General features: G+C 41.4%; 1 protein-coding gene across 4 annotated transcripts in view; it reads left to right on the forward strand.

The window, feature by feature from the left end:
- The window catches only part of IL17REL (interleukin 17 receptor E like), a 77,410-nt gene that overhangs the window by 28,770 nt on the left and 23,258 nt on the right, over positions 1-25,382 (forward strand). For 3 of the 4 annotated variants that reach the window (XM_084613577.1, XM_084613578.1, XM_084613580.1), the window contains exons 3-6: positions 10,899-11,048; positions 12,620-12,729; positions 14,630-14,744; positions 22,753-22,797. In XM_084613577.1, coding sequence (XP_084469703.1) covers positions 10,899-11,048; positions 12,620-12,729; positions 14,630-14,744; positions 22,753-22,797 — 420 coding nt within the window. The remainder of the gene's footprint in view (positions 1-10,898; positions 11,049-12,619; positions 12,730-14,629; positions 14,745-22,752; positions 22,798-25,382) is intronic. The other variant, XM_084613579.1, reaches the window with a different exon arrangement.

Genomic DNA, 25,382 nt, shown 5'->3' on the forward strand with positions numbered 1-25,382 from the left:
CTGCAAGGAATTCCGTTTGGATGTGAGGGTCCAGCCAAGCAGAGCCAGTAGCAGGATCGGGCCTATATCACACTTTTGTCTGAAAATTTGTACCCACTATCATTATTACAAGACACACAAGGGTGGCTAGAAGCGAAAGAGATTAGAAAATAACTTTTCTCTTTGTCCTCATTGTATTTCATTTGTGCATCTGACAGCATTTTGTGTACTGTCATTTCTACTGTTCCCCCGTCTAGTCAGTCATTTATTATTATTATATATTATTTATATTGTAAAAACACTTAAAATGGCCCCAGTCAGGTACTAGAGCCCTAAGGTACAACACACTGTACTCATACATAGACAAAAGATGGGCCCTGTCTCACAGAGGTTGCAATCTTGAGCACCAATTTTGCAAAAAATCAACCATGCACTTAATTGTAACTGCATGAGACATCCTATTGTCTTCAGTGGGACTTCTCACGTGAGTAAAATTAATCAGATTTGTAAATGTTCTCAGGATTGAGGTCTTCATTTCCCCTTTTTTTATGTGCGTCTTTTGTCAGCAACTGGAGAGAGAAAATACTGTTTATAAAGAAGAAAATGTGATAGTAAAATCCCCATAAAAATTGGGGCTCAAGAGGATTTAGGAACAAGTGTAATAGATGAAATTACTTTTAATTCATTTTTTAAAAACTGATTAGATTTCAACTTGATGGTGTCCATTCAATAACAATGTCTATAAAATCAGATTTTTGTCAGAAAAAGGGTTTGGCATCTGTGCATCGCTATGTAATCCCATATTCTGGAAAGTTTAAAATGGTGTGATATCTTGGTCCTATGCCATTTACCATTTTTTTTGTTGATTTGGAAGAAAACATAAAACAATCACTGATAAAGTTTGCAGATGACACGAACATTGGAGGTGAGATAAATAATGAAGAGGACAAGTCATGTAGAGTGAGCAATCTGGATCTCTTTGTATGCTGGGCACAAGCAACCAATATGCATTTTTTGGCAAAATTTGAATGTATGCATCTAGGAACAAAGAATGTAGGCCATACCTACTGGATGAGAGACTCTGTCCTTGGAAGCAGTGAGACAAAGATTTGGGAGTAATGGTGGCTGATCAGCTGAATATAAGCTCCCAGTGCACCACTGTGGCCAAAAGGCTAATGCTATGCTTGACCCATACACAGGAAACTCTCAAGGAGGAGAGAGAGGTTATTTTATGTCTGTATTTGGCACTATGCAGCTGCTGCTGAAATACTGTGTCCAATTCTGGTGTCCACAACTCAGAAAGGGTGCTGATAAATTGGAGAGGGTTCAAAGGAGAGCCACATAAATGATTAAAAGATTAGGAAACGTGCCCTATAGTGATACATTTAAGGAGCTTGAAGCGGTCTTGAAGGGGTCAACAAACATGTGGACAAGGAGGATCCAGTGGATATAATGTATTTAGATTTCCAGAAAGCCTTTGACAAGGTCCCTCAAAGGCTCTTACATAAATTAAGTTGTCATGGGATAAGAGGGAAGATCCTTTCATGGATTGAGAACTGGTTAAAAGACAGGGAACAAAGGGTAGGAATAAATGGTAAATTTTCAGAATGGAGAGGGGTAACTAATGGTGTTCCCCAAGGGTCAGTCCTGGGACCAATCCTATTCAACTTACTCATAAATGATCTGGAGAAAGGGGTAAACAATGAGGTGGCAAAGTTTGCAGACGATACTAAACTGCTCAAGATAGTTAAGACCAAAGCAGACTGTGAAGAACTTCAAAAAGATCTCACAAAACTAAGTGATTGGGCAACAAACTGGCAAATGAAATTTAATATAGATAAATGTAAAGTAATGCACATTGGAAAAAATAACCCCAACTATACATACAATATGATGGGGGCTAATTTAGCTACAACTAATCAGGAAAGAGATCTTGGAGTCATCGTGGATGGTTCTCTGAAGACATCCACGCAGTGTGCAGCGGCATTCAAAAAAGCAAACGGGATGTTAGGAATCATTAAAAAGGGATAGAGAATAAGACGGAGAATATCTTATTGCCCCTATATAAATCCATGGTACGCCTACATCTTGAATACTGCATACAGATGTGGTCTCCTCATCTCAAAAAAGATATACTGGCATTGGAAAAGGTTTGGAGAAGGGTAACTAAAATGATTAGGGGTTTGGAACGGGTTCCATATGAGGAGAGATTAAAGAGGCTAGGACTTTTCAGCTTGGAAAAGAGGAGACTAAGGCGGGATATGATAGAGGTATATAAAATCATGAGTGGTGTGGAGAAAGTGAATAAGGAAAAGTTATTTACTTGTTACCATAATATAAGAACTAGGGGCCACCAAATGAAATTAATGGGTAGCAGGTTTAAAACAAATAAAAGGAAGTTCTTCACTCAGTGCACAGTCAACCTGTGGAACTCCTTGCCTGAGGAGGTTGTGAAGGCTAGGACTATAACAGGGTTTAAAAGAGAACTAGATAAATTCATGGAGGTTAAGTCCATTAATGGCTATTAGCTGGGATGGGTAAGGAATGGTGTCCCAAGCCTCTGTTTGTCAGATGGTGGAGATGGATGGCAGGAGAGCGATCACTTGATCATTACCTGTTAGGTTCACTCCCTCTGGTGCACCTGGCATTGGCCATTGTCAGCAGACAGGATACAGGGCTAGATGGACCTTTGGTCTGACCCAGTATGGCCATTCTTAAGTTCTTATGAGCTCAACCTGTTTACCTTAACAAAGAAACAGTTAAGGGGTGACTTGATCATAGTCTATAAGTACTTATATGGGAAACAAATATTTGATAATGGGCTCTTCAACATAGAAGACAAAAGTATAACACGATCCAACAGCTGGACTCATTCAGACTGGAAACAAGGCATAATTTTTTAACAGTGAGGTTAATTACCATTGGAACAGTTTGCCAAAGGTCGTGGAGCATTCTCCATCACTGACAATTTTGACATCAAGATTGGAAGTTTTTCTAAAAGCTATGTTCTAAGTATTATTTTGGGGAAGTTCTAAGGCATGTGTTATACAGGAGGCCAGATTAGATGATCACAATGGTCCCTTCTAACCTTGGAATCTATGAATTCATGAAAACATGAGTGCAAACTTTTCAGAATTTACTACATGGTGATATCTATTTTAAACGGACATTGTCAACTTGAAAATCTAGTTAACTTCAGAACTGATGTATGTAGCAAGTATGTTTTGCTATTCATTAACCACAAGTTGAACTTCAGTTGTCTTCATGTGGGAGTATAACAAGTTGATTTGGAAGTGTGTTGAATCATCATAATAAATTGATCCAGAAGATGTTGGGGTAAATTTACAAGTGCTATGCAAAATGGCTTTATGGGTTCATATTCCTGTGAAGCAGTTTTAGTATACCTTTAGATATATTTGGAGATATACTGCAAGTATACTCAATACTTTAAAACACTTATAAGGGTGAAATTTCAGGTTAAAAATAATTAGAACTATGCTAGGATGTCAGATTCTATCTGTGATTCATTTACCTTGTATGTCCTCTGATTAAGGTTATTGTCTAATTTGAGCTTCTTGCCCCAGGCTTCAAATGATTGAAATAATATATGTCCATTCCTTATTCACCTCACAACCATAGTTTCTTCAGTCCAACTTGGAAAGGGTTGAGTTGTTCCAAGCTACCAGATATCATACATTTCTTTTTTGCTTGCTGCATCATATAACAAAGAATCAGCTGTGGCTGGACTGGTGGCAAAACCACATGGAAATTGTGTTCATGCTGAAAAGCAAGCCCTTGCAGATGTCTGACAGACCACCAAATTACGGGTGTCCATAATTAGCAATATTTCTATTAACAAAACACTAGGATAGAGGGATTATAACTATAATTATAGTTATATTTCATGTTCAGGCCAAATGTAGGTTGCACCTGCACTGTGGAGAAAAGTGTATCTTACAGCTGTCCTTTAGTGTAGGTTCCATTACTAATCAGGAATGTAAAGAAGTGTGTGTACTTTCTAAAGGTAACTGTCTAATGAGGGGGAAAAATAACAAAGGTGATAAAGATAGCACTTATGATGTTGAAGAATTAGTCAGAAATAAATAGGGCAGATACTGTCAGTCTCATAGTTCTGATTTCAGGAGTGTCTGAGAACATTTACAGGAGGGAATTCTTCTTTTCTTCTGTCATCTCTTCCCTCTACTGACCATTTGTTCTGAAACAAAATATATGTAGTCATGCAAAATCCATGCTATGAGGTATTTAAAATTATTATTTATTTGTTTACAAACAGTTTTATAGAACTGAAAAAAACTAATGTGAAGGGATCACTTCACTTTTACGCAGTACTTCGCTTTTCCTACCACTTCTTGGGTTGAATGTAATAGCCATTATTAGGGACAGCTGTGATGGAGTGGGATCTGAGAGTAAAATAAAGTTGGATTTTGGCCTCTACACTACAGTTATCACCCTTATAGCCATAAAATATGACTCTTTAGTTACTACTAATGGTCAAGATCTTAGTTTTAGATCTGATCTGAAGGAACATCTTCCGCAATATTGATCCCTAGAACCACTCTTGGGCAATTGTCAAATGCTGAGCCAAAGGGAAGAATGCATATCAGCTATGCATTGCCTGAAATTCTCCCATGCAGCTGCGGAATAGGCCTTTAACCCCGGGATCTAAATTCTGGGATCCAATAATATCAAACCCCAAGATGATATAGCAAAAGGCCAAATTAAATTAAGGTGATAACAATGCCAACTGAAACTCAGAAGGAGATATTGTTGAATCCACCCAAACGGAATATTTGTAAGATATATGAATTTTCAAGATAAAGATTCTTCTGTGTTTGTTCCATTTAATAGACTATGCATAGATCTTGTGTTGGCAACAAGAAGAAAGCCAAGGAAAGTGTGGGCCCCTTACTGAATGAGGGAGGCAACCTAGTGACAGAGGATGTGGAAAAAGCTAATGTACTCAATGCTTTTTTTGCCTCTGTCTTCACTAACAAGGTCAGCTCCCAGACTGCTGTGCTGGGCATCACAAAATGGGGAAGAGATGGCCAGCCCTCTGTGGAGATAGAGGTGGTTAAGGACTATTTAGAAAAGCTGGACGTGCACAAGTCCATGGGGCCGGACGAGTTGCATCCGAGAGTGCTGAAGGAATTGGCGGCTGTGATTGCAGAGCCATTGGCCATTATCTTTGAAAACTCGTGGCGAACGGGGGAAGTCCCGGATGACTGGAAAAAGGCTAATGTAGTGCCAATCTTTAAAAAAGGGAAGAAGGAGGATCCAGGGAACTACAGGCCAGTCAGCCTCACCTCAGTCCCTGGAAAAATCATGGAGCAGGTCCTCAAAGAATCAATCCTGAAGCACTTGCATGAGAGGAAAGTGATCAGGAACAGCCAGCATGGATTCACCAAGGGAAGGTCATGCCTGACTAATCTAATTGCCTTTTATGATAAGATTACTGGTTCTGTGATTGAAGGGAAAGCAGTGGATGTATTGTATCTTGACTTTAGCAAAGCTTTTGACATGGTCTCCCACAGTATTCTTGTCAGCAAGTTAAGGAAGTATGGGCTGGATGAATGCACTATAAGGTGGGTAGAAAGCTGGCTAGATTGTCGGGCTCAACGGGTAGTGATCAATGGCTCCATGTCTAGTTGGCAGCCGGTATCAAGTGGAGTGCCCCAAGGGTCGGTGCTGGGGCCGGTTTTGTTCAATATCTTCATAAATGATCTGGAGGATGGTGTGGATTGCACTCTCAGCAAATTTGTGGATGATACTAAACTGGGAGGAGTGGTAGATACGCTGGAGGGGAGGGATAGGATACAGAAGGACCTAGACAAATTGGAGGATTGGGCCAAAAGAAATCTGATGAGGTTCAATAAGGATAAGTGCAGGGTCCTGCACTTAGGATGGAAGAATCCAATGCACCGCTACAGACTAGGGACCGAATGGCTAGGCAGCAGTTCTGCGGAAAAGGACCTAGGGGTGACAGTGGACGAGAAGCTGGATATGAGTCAGCAGTGTGCCCTTGTTGCCAAGAAGGCCAATGGCATTTCGGGATGTATAAGTAGGGGCATAGCGAGCAGATCGAGGGACGTGATTGTTCCCCTCTATTCGACATTGGTGAGGCCTCATCTGGAGTACTGTGTCCAGTTTTGGGCCCCACACTACAAGAAGGATGTGGATAAATTGGAGAGAGTCCAGCGAAGGGCAACAAAAATGATTAGGGGTCTAGAACACATGACTTATGAGGAGAGGCTGAGGGAGCTGGGATTGTTTAGCCTGCAGAAGAGAAGAATGAGGGGGGATTTGATAGCTGCTTTCAACTACCTGAAAGGGGGTTCCAAAGAGGATGGCTCTAGACTGTTCTCAATGGTAGCAGATGACCGAACGAGGAGTAATGTTCTCAAGTTGCAGTGGGGGAGGTTTAGATTGGATATTAGGAAAAACTTTTTCACTAAGAGGGTGGTGAAACACTGGAATGCGTTACCTAGGGAGGTGGTGGAATCTCCTTCCTTAGAGGTTTTTAAGGTCAGGCCTGACAAAGCCCTGGCTGGGATGATTTAACTGGGAATTGGTCCTGCTTCGAGCAGGGGGTTGGACTAGATGACCTTCAGGGGTCCCTTCCAACCCTGATATTCTATGATTCTATGATTTTCCCTAAAATTAACTATAATCAAATATGAGAAAAAGCAATATTGTACAACAAGCATGTAGCATTTCCTGGAGACTTAATGCAGATGTTATTGCTTCTGGTTGCCATTTATATTCATAGAATCATAGAAATGTAGGGATGGAAGGGTCTTTGAGATGTCATCAAGTCCAGTCCGCTGCTCTGTAGCAGGACCAAGTAAACCTAGTCCATCCTTGATAAGTGTTTGTCCAACTTGTTTTTTAAACACTTCCAAAGACGGGGACTCCACGACCTTCCTTGGAAGCCTGTTCCAGAGCTTAACTACCCTTATAGTTATAAAGTTTTTCCTAATATCTAACCTAAATCTCCCTTTACTTCTTGTCCTACTTTCAGTGGATATGGAGAACAATTGATCACCATCCTCTTTATAAAAGCCTTTAACATATTGGGAGACTTTCAGGTTTTCCCTCAGTCTTCTTTTTTCAAGACTAAATATGTCCAGTTTTTTTCAACATTTCCTCATAGCTGAGGTTTTCTAAACCTTTTATAATTTTTGTTGCTCTCCTCTGGGCTCTTTCCAATTTGTCCACATCTTTCCTAAACTGTGGTGCCCAGAACTGGACACAATACTCCAGCTGGGGCCTCACCAGTGCCACTTAGAGTGGGACAATTGCCTTCTGTGTCTTACATAGAATACTCCTGTTAATATGCCCTGGAATCATATTAGCCTTTTTTGCAGCTGCATCACATTGAGGACTCATTGTTTGCGGTCCACTATAACCCCCAAATCCTTTTCAGCAGTACTACCACCTAGACAGTTATTCCCCATTTTGTAGTTGTGCATTTGATTTTTCCTTCCTCAGTGAAGTAATTTGCACTTTTCTTTATTGAATTTCTTCTTGTTGAATTCAAACTAATTCTACAATTTATCAAGATCATTTTGAATGCTTGCAATCCCTCCCAGCTTGGTGTCATCTGCAGATTTTGTAAGCAAACACTCTACTCCATTATCTAAGTCATTAATGAAAATATTGACTAGTACCGGACTCAGGACTGACCCCTGCGGAACCCCACTAGATATGCCCTCCCAATTTGACAGCAAACCATTGAAAACTACTCTTTGAGTATAGTCTTTCAATCAGTTGTGCATCCACCTTTTAATAAATTAATCTAGAGCACATTTCCCTAGTTTGCTTATGAGAATGTCTTGCAGAACCATGTCAAAAGCCTTACTAAAATCAAGGAATATCACATCTACTGCTTTCCCCCTATACACTAGGTCAGTAATCGTATCAAAGAAGGAAATGAAGTTGGTTTGGCATGATTTGTTCTTGACAAATCCATGGTGACTATTTCTTACAACTAAGGCTAAGATTTCGTCTTGGATATTTTTAGTAAAAGCCACGGACAGGTCGTGGGGGGTTCCCCATGCCCTACCATGGCAGCAGGGAGCTGTGGGTTTCCCCCTGCCCCACTGCAGCAGCGGAGACCTGCGGGACTCCCCTTGCCTTGCCATGGCAGCAGGGAGCTGTGAGGGTCTCCCTACCCCACGGCAGCAGCGAGGAGCTGCCAGTGTCCCCCTCCTGTCACCATGGTGGGAGCTGTGGGGTCCCTCAGCCCTGCTATGGCAGTGGAGAGCTGTGGAGGTCACCCTGTCCTGCCACAGCTGCGGGGAGCTGCCAGGATCCCCCTGCCCCATGGCGGTGTCTGGGGAGCTGCGGGCATCCCCCTGCCCCACCATAGCAGTGGGGTGCTGTGGGAAGTGGCAGGGGCCCCCTGCCCTGCGGCAGTGGTGGGGAGCTTCCAGTGTCCTCCTGCCCCGTGGCGGTGGCCTGGAACCTGTGGGGGTCCCCCTGCCATCGCTACTGGTGGGGACCTGCAGGGATCCCCTTTTCTCTGGCAGCAGCTAGGAGCTGCAGGGTACCCCCCCTGCCTGCAGCTGCTCGGAGCTGCAGGGCACCCCCACAGCCCATGGTGTCTGAGAGCTTGGGGGCCTGTTGCCTCAGGCAGCGGGGGTACCTCACAGCTCCCTGCTGCTGCGGGAGGCAGCGGGACCCTGTAGCTCCCAGCCACCAGGGCTGAAGTCACAGGGGTCTTTGGAAGTCATGGATTCCATGACTTCCGCGACCTCCATGAGAATACTGTAGCCTTACTTATAACCCTATTATCCTCCACGTGCCTATAAATTAATTATTTGACTCATTGTTTAATAATTTGCTCATATGAAAACAGTGCAGCCTGGTTACTCTGGGCTGCCGTGACAGAATATGAACCATCACATGTCAGACAATACTGTTCAAGAAAAGATCTCGGGATTTTGCAGCAATTTTTTCTAATTGAAGAGCTGCAACTAAAGCTGAATGCCATCTAGGATTCATATTGTTAAATACTAGGTAGCTCTGAAATTGTATGAACTAGGGTAAAAGGGCCTGATTTTCCACTCTTTTCCACTGGTTTTACGTTAGTGTATCTCCATTGAGTTCAGTGGAGTTCCATGTGCATAAAATCAGAGTAAAGGAGTAGAGAATCAGGGCCATAATGTTTATGTATTGTGGTTGCATTTGATATATAGCTCTCTTCTGTTTGGGGTCAAATTCAGACTCAATGTAAGTGGGTACTACTCCACTGAAATCAACAGAGATGCACACATTTGCATCAGGTGTCAGTTTGGCCTCTTGTGGATCTATTATGATGGGGTTCACCTGCCAACAGCAGCTGCTGAAACTCCCTCTTAAAGTGAGAACCCCACAGATTAGTGGGGACTGTGCTCAGGAGATAATAATGCCTCTGAGTATTAATATATCAGTGATTCTCTGCATCATTGGTGGGAAGATGATGTGCCCATGTCTTTCTCCCTTCACTCCTCACCTCCCTCTGTAGGGTTAGTGTTGTGGATATGGCTCATTCACCTTCCATGTGAGCAAATAGACATCCATGTGTGGAAGCTATTCTTGGCCACATACCCAAAGGACACATTTTAGCCCTTAGATTGTAAACTGTTTGGGGCAGGCACCTTGTCTTTTATTTGTTTGGCCAGTGCCATGCACTCCTGTAGTTCTGCAGAAATGATTAATATTAGTAATCATTGCATTGTTATGCACTAACACAGCTAAAATGAAGTGGTGCTGTAGTGTATGTGGCAAAGCCAATGTATTGCAATGGAGATTTCAGCAAATGCAGCCCAGCAACTCATTCAAACAACCTCTAGGTGGGTATGTGTTAAAATTCCTCACTTCAGAACACTACCCATGTAATTACAGATCTATACCAAAGCCCGATTAATCCGATATTCTTCACCCATGATTGCAAGACAACATCTTTTAGACAGAAAAGCATAACAAATACATGAGGGGTGAAACCAACTCTGCCTGCACAAATCCTGAATAATCATGCTCTATGTGGTGGGGGCTAGGGGAGTTGAAGAGGTGGCAAAGAGCTGCTGAAGCCCAGCAAGTTGCATGGGATTTTGGGGCCACACGACCACCACTCAACCCCTCTTTGCTTTCCACAATAGTCTCACATAGGATTGGCATGGAGACCCAAGCAGTGACGTGTAGGAGATGCACAACTCTGAGAAGGAAAATAAAGGAAGAAATAGTCAATATGTCTTGGATGTAGAAATGAACCACTATCTACATCACGAACAAAACCTCAGCCATGATAAATATGCCCCACACTTATCACTGATTGTGAGCTTCGTGGGCCGAAGGGCAAAGAAAATCCTATAGGTATGAAATGTTTACCCATGAATAGGGAAGCAACGGTGCCCCCCTGTGTAAAAATGACATTTATTAGCCGCCCAGACGGTCCCCTAGCCCCCATGGAATTAAATACTAAACCCAAGAGTGCCTCTGATCACAAAACAATGCACTTAATTGTTGTGAGAAAGCCTAAAAGCACTGACAGTGCAGTCATGTTCGGCGACTGCAACTGTGGGTAGGAACCTCCTTTTCTTCTCTTGAGCTGGGCAATTTGTCCCTGAACTGTGACTGGTGGATATTTCCTTCCGAAGCTGCGACACCACCCAAATGTACAACCAATTCAAATGATTTGCTATTCAGGCCTTTGATCTTCTGTTTTACTCATGATTCTTCTCATAGAAGCATTGGGGTGAAATCCAGGCTCCATTGAAGTCACCGCAAAATTTCCCATTGACTTCAGTAGGCCCAGGATTTCACCTTTGGATTTTTTTGGCCATGTTTGTGATCTTCTTTAAAATGCCATATGGCCAGCTGGATTTATATATATCTATATGTATTTTTGACATTCACAGCTGGTATTTTTAACAGTTTCTGCCGTGATGCTCCTGCCTCTTTATCTTCTACTGTATTGAAAAGCATGAAGCTCTCAACTGTGATGAAGTGTGTACAGGGAAGCCAATGCTCTCTTCACTTAAGCATCAAAGGGACACTGACTCTTGATGGTAGGCCAGCAGATTTGTTACTAAACCATTTTGGGGTTTGTTTTGCTGTTTGTTTATGGTCCTTCAGCCAGATTTTGTTCCGTATTGCAGTGTTCATATCCAAGATGAGTTGAATTAACTATATCAGTAAGATTTTATGGAACAGCGTATCTACTGCTTTACTAAAATCCAGAAGTGAAATCCTGGCCCTATGGAAGTCAACGGGAATTTTGCCATTGACTTCAGTGGAACAAGGATTGCACCCCAAGTATATTACAATAATCATTGGCCTGCTAAACCCAGGGTTGTGAGTTCAATCCTTGAAGGGGCCATTTAGGGATTTGGGGCAAAAATTGGGGATTAGTCCTGCTTTGAGAGGGGGTTGGACTAGATGACCTCCTGAGGTCCCTTCCAACCCTGATATTCTATGATTCTTCCACTAAAGTCTTGAGCCTATGGCTGCCTTTCTGTAGGTATATCTTTGTGCCTGTCTGACACTCTATTGACTTCATGATGGCCCAACAGTCCACCCACACAAAAGCAGCTATAGTATTGGGGCCTAAAGTTGTAATTCTGTCTAAAAATAAAATAAGAGTAATCAAGCTTTTTGGCATGAGCTATTCTTTGTAAGACCTTGCTTCTTTATGTGGACAATTCTCTGATCTTCTAGCTGTTTCATTATTTTTTTTTCTCTCATGACTTGCTCCTTTATTTCCCCATGGATAAAGATGCATTCCAACCAGAACATTGGGTCCAAGCCCTCTGACCTTTGGAGTGGTGTGCATTCAGATCCAAATATGAAACCTGACCTAACAAAGGCTTATTCACATGCTTAACTTTGCAAACTGTGAGTAGCCTGATTAAAGTCAAGTGCGTAACTTTAAGCACCTCTGTGACTTTCCAGAGTCAAGACCTTGGATTTGAATTCTGTTTTCCAGGTCTTTTTGTGCTAGGGATGGGAGTTAACTGATGGGATAGTAATTGCCAGGATCACTCTTCTTTACTTTTTTGAAGTAAATTTACTTTCTCCAGTCCTTCAAGACAATACTGCCCTGTTTTATGACAAAATAATTGTCAATGACATATTAATATGCTAATTCTCTTAATATTCCAGGCTGTATATTGTCAAGTCTGGCAGATTCATAAATATAAGTTTTTCCACAGGTCCTAGTTGCTGAGATGTATTTTCTTTATTTTTCTCAGTGAAGCATGTATAAAAAAGGAGTTCAGTATCATAGCTATTTTTGAGGTATTGTTAATCTAATATCCCTCCTCTTTTATTAATGCATTTATTTAGGTACCACTCCTGCAAAATCTTGTGATTAACAAAGTTAATGGGACTACTCATCTGCTTAAAGTTAAGCATGTGCATAAGGGTTTGCAGGATCAATGCTTTAATCTCTAGCAATAGTTATACCCTATGAAAATAAGAACATATATATGTATGACCTTATTTTGACATTCAGAAAAATCTCTGTATCTTGCACATAGAAGGAAACCTATGAATGCACTGCAAGTTTTGTAGTTTAGTTTATGTTTTGTTAAGATGTTGGAGGATCATCCTTTTAAAACATATTTAAAATTAATTTCAGAAAATATTCGTGGTCTCGAAATCTGTTCTCTGTCAGTGGACACGCAGCAGTCTCAGTGTGTGAATGTGAGATTTTCTAGAAAAACAAGCAACAAGCTTGGTGGAAGGAAGGTAGGTTCCCTCTTTTTGATTTGCTTAGCATAAAAATATTGTGAGCCTTTGGAGGAAAAAAAACAAGAATACATTTAATGCCTCTCTTTTCTTCATCCCACCACTGACTTTGCCAAAGTGTGTACATGATGATTATACTTCTGTTATGTTACCTGAAAACCTGCTGATAGGAGAATATAACTCAAATTGCATCACTTCTTTATGACATATAGACTCTGTAGTGGGGTGGTCACTCCACTTCTGCCCGGAGGGCTTAAAAGCAGCCCTAAGGGAGGACTGTGGCTGGGGAAGGCTGAATGGAGAAGCAGCCTCAGCTGTGGCCATGCCCCAATCAGGGCCCAGCTGGTCCTTAGAAGAGGGCAGTGGGCCAGGAACAGACAGTCTCTCTCTAGAGGGAGAAGGGCCTGGCTGCTGGGAAGCTGAACAGAGTACCTGAGGAGAGCAGGGCTAAGGAATAGGACTGGGGAGCTCCCGCCCGGAAAAGCCCCAGGCTGCGGCTTTGTCAAAGGCCAGAAAGGTGCAAGGGCGCAGCCCAGGGTAGGCAGAGGCAGTCGGTCCAAACTCCCCCTTGCCTGGGATGATTGGCTTATACAGACTGCAGTTGGCTCCAGTGAAAGGGGGCTAGATGGTGACTGGCAGTAGCCACTGAGGTGAGGTGGGGATAGTGGGTGGGTGGGGAGACCCAGAGAGCGGGTGTACTACCGGTGGCAGGGCCCAAGGACAAGGGGCACCGGGTCCAGGAGGGACACAAGGGGGCCAGCGGCAGCGAGGCACCAGCCTGCAGAGGGTGCTCCAGGTCAAAAGAGCTAATTCCCAGGATGACGGAGAGGAGGTGCCACAGGGGTGAGTCTCGCCCCATTACAGACTTCCTTCTTTACCACCTTTAATACTTGCTTCATTTGTCCTTTTGCAAGAGCTAGTGTGCTTTATAGAGCCTAGTTTTCAAACCAGCCTCAACATGACCTTTCATTTTGTGCCTGTGTGTGCTGTTTTGAACCTGCACTTGCTTATGGACCACGTCATTTAGACAGCTAAGTATGTGTGTATTCATTACTTACCTTAGGTGGTCAGTGTCTTTGAAAAATCTGACCTAGTATGTGGGAAAACAAGATGTTTTTTTTTATTTTAATGACTGATAGATTATAGCTTTTTATTAATATCTCAAGCATGTTGTTTTTTGTGCTTGTGTATATGTTATGAAAGGACCATATTGCCTCATGATGGGTGAAATGAGGTCTCTTTGATCAGGCTAGTGTTTTGCCTCTATCGCTGTAATATTATCCTGTGATCAAACGTACCCTAGTGCAGCATTCAGTTGGCCATGAACTGCTTGTAACATTGAAATTGAGGTAAATTTCATGTGCACTTCCCAGCAGCTTGTCTTGGCTTACATCCAGTAAACAGAACTGGTGACCTCAGTTGATCCTTACTTCCCTCAATTCCATGCCACAGACTGAAAATGAATAATTCCTGGATGAAATTAATGTAATTATTGTAAATTATTACCTCTAATACACATGTAAGAGACTCTGAAATCTGAGAAACAACTGATGACCTTTTAGAGACCTCATCTTTGGGAATCCTTTGGGAAAAGGTCAGATTTCACATTGGAATTTGTTCTGCCAGCAATGACTTGTACCAGATCTATGTATCCAATGTCAAAATCTAGCTGAGTTTGGATCAGAAATTCAGAAACTCTTGGAAATCCCTTCTGAAAATGTCTGAGAAGAATGTAAAAACAAACAAACAAACAATCATATGATCTCTAAGAATGTATAGTGGTGTTGTAAACAGAAGCCCGTTTGAGCAAAAGTGACTCATTGCTTAGACCTGTGATGTCATGTACCTTGTGTTCTGGAAGTTATGGAAAAACTTGATTTTAAATACATGTTTTAAACAGGTGCATGTGCAGTTTAATTGCTTTGAAGTCAATGTAGCACAACACATCTATGTGACCATGAAAACAATACCAAATTACTGTGAAGTCCAGTTGAGTCAGCAGTACTATGTTGAAGGTAAGAAACGATCTTTAAAGTGATGTATCAGAAAAATAACAATGACTAAGGCCAGACCTTCTGCTGGTATAAGTCAGCCTAGTCTCATCTGAGTCAGTGTGCCTGGGATGATTTACAACAGCTGAGGATCCGTTCGGCTGTTATTTTAATGATTTTGTTAGGTGTGCGCAAAATGGAGTCTCAAGGTTCACACACAAGTGTGTTTGCGAAACTGCAACCACAAATGTATCTGCAAGAAATGCAATTGTGCTAGTTAAATTGTCTTTGAATGTGCAAGTGTCAGGGGGTAGCCGTGTTAGTCTGCAGCCACAACAGATGCTGAAGAAGTGGTTTTTACCCATGAAAGCTTATGCCCAAGTAAATCTGTTAGTCTTTAGGGTGCCACTGGACTCCTTGTTTTTGAATTTGCAGTTACCCTATTTCAAGTTCAGTCCTGAGGGGGCTGTTACACAACTGCTCTGCACCTTGACCTGGGACTCTGGTACCTTTTGAAAGTTTGGCTCAAAGAGTAATTTTTTACATTAGATGTAAACAGTTTCGAACAAATATATTCAAAGATTAGAATAAGCCCTTTTGGGAGATTGTACATAGAAATTCAGAAAAAATGCACAGGGCTTTCTAGGGAAGCTTTTTGTTTTCAATTAATGTTCTGATCTACTACTTGTTTCTTTGTATACAGGTTGATGATAACAGTTCTAAACTATTTAAAGCACAGTGCATGACACTTGTCTATAAAACTGGTCAAATGACATTTCACAGATTTTTATTATATCCTGTTACGTGTTGCCATAAATTAGCGCTGTTGATTAATTGCAGTTAACTCATGCAATTGACTTAAAAAAAAATTAATCGCAATTAAAAAAACCTAATCTCGATTAATCGCAGTTTTAATCGCACTCTTAAACGATAAAATACCAATCGAAATTTATTAACTATTTTTGGAAGTTTTTCTACATTCTCAAATATATCGATTTAAATTACAACACAGAATACAAAGTGTACAGTGCTCACTTTATATTTTCATTTCAAATATTTGCACTGTAAAAATGATAAACAAAAGAAATAGTATTTTTCATGCCACCTCATACAAGTACCATAATGCAATCTCTTTATTGTGAAAGTGCAATTTACAAATGTAGATTTTTTTTTTGTTACATAACGGCACTCAAAAACAAAACAATACAAAACTTTAGAGCCTACAAATCCTGTTATTCTGCCAATTGCTAAGACAAACAAGTTTGTTTACATTGACACGGGAGATAATGCTGCCGGCTTCTTATTTATAATGTCACCTGAAAGTGAGAACAGGCGTTCACATGGCACTTTTGTAGCGGCAGTGCAAGGTGTTTACGTGCCAGATATGCTAAACATTCGCATACCTCTTCAAGCTTTGGCTACCATTCCAGGGGACATGTTTCCATGTTGATGATACTCGTTAGAAAAAAATGCGTTAATTAAATTTTGACTGAACTCCTTGGGGGAGAATAGTATGTCTCCTGCTTTGTGTTTTACCCGCATTCTGCCATTCTTATTAGAGCAGTCTCGGATGATGACCGAGCACATGCTGATCGGTTTAAGAACACTTTCACTGCAGATTTGACAAAACGCAAAGAAGGTACCAATGTGCGATTTCTAAAGATAGCTACAGCACTTGACCCAAGGTTTAAGAATCTGAAGTGCCTTCCGAAATTTGAGAGGGACTAGGTGTGGTGCATGCTATCAGAAGTCTTAAAAGAGCAACATTCTCATGCGGAAACTACAGAACCTGAACCATCAAAAAAGAAAATCAACCTTTTGCTGGTGGCATCTGACTCAGATGATGAAAGTGAACATGTGTCGGTCTGCACTACTTCGGATTATTATCAAGCAGAACCCATCTTCAGCATGGATGCATGTCCTCTGGAATGACAAAGGGACATCTGAATCTTTAGTCAGGGCCGGCCCACAACATTTTTGGCACCTGAGGCAGGGAGCTCAAATGATGCCCCCATGACCCCTTGCTTGGGCCAAAACTTTGAAAGATCTCAATTCTGCCTTCTTCCTGTTCTACTGCTCTCATGGTGTTATACCAATAAATTAAAAACCAGCAGGATCTTATTAAAGGGGAAAAGGCAAAATACCACATTTATTGTGAATACAGAAAGAATCATAGTAAGCAGTTAGTTATAGCTATAACATTCCATTCAATTTCATATTTATTCACACATTCATTCACACACACACACACAGGTTCTGCAAGGTTGTTATCATAGTTACCAGCCTTAGAGTTGCTCATGCCAAGCCACTGCCCAGGTGGCCTGGACATGAGGAGGGAGCAGGGCCTTGTCAGATGCTCATCTGATGCTCCTGGAAGTTGGTTTGCAGAATCAGACCCCCCAAAGTTCTCACTTTCTAGAGTCTATTTTTATAGGAATTTCTTCCTATGCCAGTCTGTGGGAATTGCTTGATCATGCTGTTGCTGAATCAGTCAGCAGATAGCACATTCCTGACGGCTCCGTGCTGCTAGATGTTATCTTGTTCTTTGGTGCTCCCATTCTTGAGGCTGTTGGGTGGATTCCAGTCTGCCCTCCCGGGGGGGGGAGGGGGAGTCCTCTGGTTATTTCCACTTGACGCCTTCTTCAGCCGATGGACACGGGATTCTTAGGCTGGCACCTCCCTGATCATTCAGTTATTATCCACACCAAGCATCTATCCACATTCATCCTCTATCTCTATTTTAATCACAGTTGTTAATACAACAAAAGGGTGGGGAGTCTCTGGGTGCTGTTTCTGTTGTTACAGAGTATTGCTTTGAGTCTCTCTCTCTGTGAATTGCTCTGAGAACAGACTCTGTCCTAGAATGTACTAACGCAATCAGCAGCTTGCAAGTTTCACACATAGAGGGAGAGAAACAGTACCAAAAACCAAGAGACCTCTTAATTAGTAATACCCTGGAATTTAAACTCTGGGGAATCAAACTTATTTGTGATTTTAATACAGAACTTCTTTAATATGATCCAACAATGGTACTGCTCTGCTACCTACCCCAATAAAGGAGAACTAACAACTTAAAATGCCTTGTTCAAAACTTTTAAGTAACACTTAACTTTCAAACGCCTGAACAGCAAATGTAACTTTTCTTGTCTGTATAGTAAACACTGGCATTTTTATCTGTTTTAATAATCGAAGTGGTGCTTTCTGTGCCTTCTTGGTTGCAAAGATTTGAACTGCTTCCAGAAGGTCCACAGTCTGGGCCAGCTCATGCCTATTGAGATGATTGCAAGGTCAACCAGCCTCTCCTGTGTCATTGTGGAATGTAGATGTGTTTTTATTAACTTCAGCTTAGAGAAGCTGCGTTCTCCACTGGCAACTGTTACAGGAAGTATTAGAAGTATGCACAGAGCAACAAAAACATTTGGAAAGAGGACGGTCATCTTATTTGTGCACATATATTCCAGAACAGCCTTTGGAGTTGATCCTGTTGAAATGTATCTCAAAAGGGCTTTCAGTTCGTCACCTAAATCACTCGCATCAATATCACGCATGTCATCATGTGTCAACACTGTCTCTAGTGCCCTGCATTGCTCGTGTAGGTCTTCTTCAGGTATAGTAAGGAGTTTTGGAATATCATACAACATCCCAAATATACTGCTGTGTTCCTCGAGCTGCATGAAACGTTCTTCAACTGACTGTATTGCACAATCTAGCACCTGGTTAAAGAATTCAACTTTGAATTGTTGTTTGGGGTCTCTTATGGGATTATCCTGTGCCTCGTAATCAAAATGTCTTCTTCTTTGGTGCCTCTTGTATTCTTGAATAGGTGGAAAAATAGCTTCTGTGCACTCTTCAGAATGTTTTGAAATCCCTCATCTGACCGGTAAGACTGTAGGTCTGACTTTGCTTTGTCCAGTTGTTCCATTGCTCCAGATATATCAAGGTCAACACCTTGGAGTCTGTTGCTTACAACACTTATTTCAAACAGTATGTCATGCCACAACACTAAGCCACATAGAAATTTGAAGTTACGTATGTTTCTGGTGATTCCATTTCCCTCTGCCACTGTTCTCCCAGGAACAGTTCCTGTTATAGCATTATCCTCCCTAATAGCAACTATGGCATCATCTATCTTCCCAATTTGGTGTGTGTTAGGCTTTATCGCCTCCACTCAACTTTCCCATCATGTGGCTTTCAGTGGTTTCAGTGTCAGAGGGGATGTTCCCAGATGTTGTTGCTTCAAAATTTGCCATCGATGAATTGATGCAGAGAGGAATACATAGATGCTTTGAATTACATTAAAAAATTCAGCAGCATCACTAGAAGCTGATGCTGCATCACTGACCACCAAGTTAAATGAAGGAGAACTGCATGGGACAAAAAAAAAGTCGAGGGTTTAACTCTCAGATCCGTGTCTGCACTCCTCTGTCCTTTCCTTTCATTTTGGCACCGTTATCATAGCCCTGACCTCTCATGTTAGCCATCGCAATTCCTGTATCTTCCAGCTTTTTAAGAAGCACATTTGTCATACCATCTCCTGTAGTATCGTCAATGTCAATAAATTCTAGAAAATGCTCTCTGACAGTCACCATTGCAGGGACATTTTCACTAGGTTCTGTTACAAAATGCACCATTAAAGTAATTTGTTCCGTATGGTTGATGTCAGGTGTGCAGTCCAGAATAACAGAGTAATATCTTGCTGACTTCAGATCTGCCACAATCTTCAGTTTGACTTTTGTTGCCAGTAACTGTATGATCTCATTTTGAATTGTTTTTTCAATGTAGTGGTGTGTGTGTACATTTCTTGGGTGGTGACTCTTCTTAGATGCTCCTGGAGTACAGCATCAAACTCAGCCATCAGCTCCACAATTTTAAGGAAGTTTCCATTGTTTGGCACATACAGCTGATCTGAAGTGCCACGCAGTGCTAGGTTTTGGTAGCAAACATTCTCACAATGGCAATGAGCCTTTTCAAAACATTTTGCCAGTAAAGAAACTCTGATGCAATCTTCTCTTGATGCTGATCATCTATGGTGGCCTTTAATGTTAGTCTCATCTCAAGCTCTTTCCACCTATGGAATGCTCTCTAGTGATTTTTGCTGCCTTCTTATGGCATGCCAGATTTCTAGCCAGATTTTTTCCAGTCCCTTGTTCCTGTAGAACCCAATGTTTCTGGAATGTTAGACTGGAAGAGTTTGCAACAAAAACAGCATGCAGCATTCTGGGTTTTTTGAGTACATAAGCCATGGCCTCTCCACTTTGTCACCATTGGGGATTTCACACCAGTAATGTGTTGGATGGAAACTTCAATTTTATTGTCTTTGGGGAACATGAAGTTTTTCACTTGCTGTGGCTCATTCTGTACAAGGAAGTCCCTCAGGTTACTGCTCAAGTGGGTCCACAATCCTGGATCATCTAGACTTAAGGAACTAAACGCAGCAGCAGCTGTTTCTTGCACCTCCACCACACTCTCTTCTCTGATCTACACTTTTCTTCAGGAATGTGCATGGTTACATCCTTTTGAGATGGAGATATGGATGCTGCAGTAGCTGCCAGGTCACCTGTACTATCTGGAAGATCAGTCATCTCCTCACCACTCCCAGCCTCAGTGAGGATGTAAGGCTCACCGTGAACATTTGTGTCTATATATCTCAGGAGAGCTCCTTCCTGCTTAGATAGAAAAGTTTCCTTTGCTTTTTCTTTTTCTGAATGCTGCCCCAGAGGGGCATTTTCTTCTTTCACTCATGACTGCTGTTCTGTGCCAGCTATAGTAGCTCTCAACACTCAGTTGAAGGGGACAAATAAGCAGGCTGGTGGCAGGTCCTGAGTGAGGGAAGATATCAGCGTCTTAAGGACCTAACTGGCTCCTACTACTTCAGTTGACTGACTGTTCTTCTCAAGTGGGTTCAGGGAAGTAGCAGGAAACAGGAACTCCCTGAGAAGCTGGTGTTAATCAGTCCAGGCTCTTGGGGGTGCTAGAGAGGTACATAAGAGGCTCCTCCTCCTCTCTCTCCTTGCAGCTCCTGCTGCTTTGTTATTCTCTCTTCTTTTCTCCTGCCTGCCTGTTATGTCTCTTGTGCCCTCCTCCAGCACAGCACTCCACCATCTCTGTGCATCTAGAGCAGAGAGAATGCATACACACCAGCAGCAGACACAATTTTCTACACTCTGGGTCCTAGTGGCACCCCTCCACAGTCTGGCATCTGAGGCGGCTGCCTCATGGTAAGGCCAGCCCTGTCTTTAGCACATCTGGCATGTAAATATCTTGCAACGCCTCCTACAACAGTGCCATGCAAACATCTGTTCTCACTTTCAGGTGACATTGTAAACAAGAAGTGGGCAGCATTATCTCCTGCAAATGTAAACAAACTTGTTTGTCTGAGTGATTGGCTGGAGAAGAAGTAGGACTGAGTGGACTTGTAGGCTCTAAAGTTTTACTTTGTTTTGTTTTTGAATGCAGTTATTTTTTGTACATAATTCTACATTTGTAAGTTCAACTTTCACAATAGAGATTGCACTACAGTATGTGCGTGAGGTGAATTGAAAAATAGTATGTCTTGTTTTTTACAAATTGGTAATAAAAAATAAATATAAAGTGAGCATTGTACGCTTTGTATTCTGTATTGAAATAAATATATTTCAAAATGCAGAAAACGTCCAAAAATATTTAAATAAATGGTATTCCGTTATGAGCTATCAGTGCAATTAATTGTGTAATTAATCACAATTTTTTTAATCGCTTGACAGCCCTACCATAAATATAAAACCTTGATGTTTAGCAAACATTTCAATTTCATGTTACATTACCTCACTTTTTATTGCATGAGAAATATAGTGTGTAACATCAAATTGGGCTTTCTAAAAACCTGCTTTTCATTTATACCACATTACATGGAAGAAGGAACAAAGATATACACTGAAAAATTGCTCCTGGCTTTGTATGGGGAAAAAGAAAACAAAAGCCTGCTCCAGTATTGATTTAGCCAAAAAAGTTAAGTCTAGATGTATAGAGTTAGTTAAGTGCATGTTTAAATCAATCCTTAACATGCTGTCAGAAATTAGTCCTATCTGCCAGGGTCTAAATCAGGGGTGGCCAACCTCAGTTTGAGAAGGAGCCAGAATTTACTAATGTACATTGATGAAAAGCCACAGTAATATGTCAGCATCCCCCTGCCCCCATCAGCTCCCAGCACCTCCTGCCCACTGGCAGCCTTGCTGATCAGTGCCTCCCCATTCCTCCCCACACCTCCTGATCAGTTCTTTTGTGGCATGCAGAAGGCTCTGGGGGGTGGGAGGAGCAAGGGCATGGTAAGCTCAGGGGAGGGGGCAGGAAGGAGTGGAGCGGGGGCAGGGCCTGCGGCAGAGCCAGGGGTTGAGCAGTGAGCACCCCCCGGCACACTGGAAAGTTGGCGCCTGTAGCTCCAGTCCCGGAGTCGGTGTCTATACAAGGAGCCGCATATTAACTTCTGCAGAGCCGCAGGTGGCTCCGGGTCTAAATTGACCTTTATGTTGGGCAAACTTCCTAGGAAGTTTCATTTCTCATAACAATAAACCTAAGAGGAAAGCAGCATGAAAAATGTTCACAAACATTTGTATAAGATAAATTATGTTGGGAAACTAGGGAGGAATGTCTTAAATTAATTGCAGGTAACAATGGATAAAGAAATGTGGTGTAACAGCCCAGATTGCAAATTTGTGTAAGGTTCTCATGAACATTTGTAGTGAGAGAGAGAGAAAGCCCAAACTGGCGAGAACTTCCTTAATACTAGTGTGAAGTGATCAGTGCGTGAGAAGGAAGGAAGCACTTTCTATGTGCCATTATCTTCTATGACTTTTTGTACTGGACATACATGTTCTGCCTTCAAAAACAAACCAACAAACAGAACAGGGGGATGATCCTCAAGTGCATTAGAGCAATTTCCTTCTAGGAGGTGCTCAGGACTATGGTGATGAAAGCCCCATAAATACCAGATAGATTTCTTATAGGTATATAGTTATCTCAACACTGCTGAAAACTCTTGTTCTATATTTTGCAGATTGCAGGAACAATGATGTGGGAAAACATATTCCAGTCTGTTTTGGTGAGCTGAGCGTCAATGGACATAAAACACATGCATCACATTGTCATTGTGCTTGTACAGTTGCATACAGTCAAGCAATCAAGATGGATAAATATTTTACAGCTGCCAAATATTCCAATGGACCATTCCCTGTTATGTCTATACCTGTATATCTATAATATTTTCTGCATTTCCAACTGTTATCAACAAAAATTATACAATTGGTAGAGCATGGGGTATTCTGCCAAATGTAAGGGTTTGGGCACATTGACTTGGAAACTGTAGATAAAGTGGGGTTAACACTTTGTTTAATATTAAATCTTACACACACAGGTTTGGCCTCCAGGTATACACTCAGGGACCTCTGCTGCAGACTTTAACTAGCATGGGAGTATTCCTACTGACATCAGTTAAATTTATAGTGACTATTGCTGGAGTGTACAGACTACAGGAAAGGTCCCTTTCTATTTAAAGGGATATGGCCAATTTAAAAAATCATGCTGAATATTTTTCTACCTACTATTCTTACAAGTAACACTTAGGATGGTTATAACTGGAAGAGCTTAGAGGAAAACCCAGCATTTTCTGTGATTTTGTAGTTTGAACATTTGACAGAACTTTGTATACAGCTAGGTTCACAATTTCCTCTATATTGTCAATCAGTCAGTTTCTCCTGTTGTTGGTGTGGGTCTTTCACACAGCAACAGGGGAAAGAAACACATTTTAAAAAATGAGCACCCGCAACTCCCCGTAAAGTCTTATGGTAGATCCACACGACAAGGGATCTCTTGCATATTTATCTACTACAGTTAGTATATTAAATTGTTCTATACTTTCAGTGTGGTTAATGCATGTTTATAAAATAACTATTTCCTACATGGCATAACCCTGTGTCAAGTGCTATATGATCATGTAAACAAAGAACTTACCATATAATGCCATTACCAACAAAAAGGGGGGCAAGAGTTTAGCATATGCTGGCTCCTTAAAGGGCAATGGAAATTTAATCATGTGTGCACAGTGAATAAAGTTTAATGAAAATCACATGTGCCAACAATACCCATTTGCTTCAAAGTGTAATTTTAAAGAGAGAGGGCTTCAAGGGGCAGTGTCAAGGGTGATAGCCTTAAAAACCAACCCTATTGAGGATAGACCTGTTTTTTAAATTTTTATCCTTTGACGTGTGTCTATTAATTTCCACCTCCATAGCCCTCCATCACCACCAAAAAGTTTTATGTTCCCCTCAGAGACATGCAGTATTTTCACTAGGTGGTCAGCTTCTTGTAGAATGTATAGTGGACAATGTGGAGTTTATCAATACCATTCTTTAAATGAATGAATGGACACAAATGATTGGAAGACCAAAGCTCCAACTTTACGCTGAACAATGTAACACAATGAATAATTAAAAGCAGCAGGTAGGATGTCCTTGTTAAATTCTAATATACCTGGTTCCTGATGCAACCAACAAAGTCCCTATGCCCCAACTATAGCTAAGCAAAATTTGGAATGTCTGTCCAGCCAGAAAGCCAGACATTTCAACATTTGTTTTTGTCCTTGTGAACAAATAAATTTTGTTTGCAGAACAGAAATTCTGAAAAACTGATCTGAAACTATCAAAACTGTTTCATTTTGACATTTTTGATCAAAAGAAAACATTATTTACATTCCCAAAATTGAAATGTTTTGTGTTAGTTTATTGAACTGAAGAAGCATATAGTGGTGCATTGCCTCATGGCAGTCGTTGTTTGGGAGCCTGATGCCTCATTCTTTCATGGGCAAGGCTCCCTGGCTATCCCTCCCATGATGCACCTAGAGTCCTGTGACTCCTCTGATGTACCAGGCAGCTCAGTCAGAGAGAAATCTGCATTGCATTATGGGAGATGAATTCTTCTGGGGAGCCCAGCCCATAAGAGAGTTAACTCTCATAAGGCAGTGTGCTGATACGAAAATGTAGTTCAATGTTTTGTTGAACTGATTTGAAACTAAATGTTTCAGATCAGTTCAACAAAACAAAATATTCTGATTTGGGCCCAACTGACCCAAATCAAAATATTTCATTTATATTTTCCTGACAATTTTTTGTAGTAATTTTCTCATGGGAAAATTTGGATTTTGTGAAAACTGCATTATTTTTCTGTTGCCTAATTTTTCAGCTCTAGTGCCAAACTACAGGCTGCAAAGGTTCTACAGAGGAATCTAAGCCCTATTTCAGTTGATAGACTGTACTATCATCCAAGAAACCAGACAAACACATTCTAGTGCCAGAGCTGAGCCATTGTGCAAAATCCTCATCCCTCAAGCCATGTAGCAGATTGATGCTGCTACAACAAATATTTCTTTTCTCAATGATGTGTGCAGCTTTGACAAAGACCACAAGAAGTATACATAGGAGTTGTTATTCAAAGACATTTTTAGACTGAGTATCAGGAAAAAGTTACTTGTGCCACCACTCTGCTCACTATGCTCCCACTCATATGCTAATATTTGCAAATATATATTAAAAAACCCCAGACTTCTGTGCATCTTGGACCATAGTTGCAAGGGCCGGGAAGATTCCTAGTTAGACCACCATAGAGGACCCCACAGCTAGACTGAAATTAACT

This window comes from Lepidochelys olivacea (genome assembly GCF_965140295.1).
Source record: "Lepidochelys olivacea isolate rLepOli2 genome assembly, chromosome: 1".
Lineage (NCBI taxonomy): Eukaryota > Metazoa > Chordata > Testudines > Cheloniidae > Lepidochelys > Lepidochelys olivacea.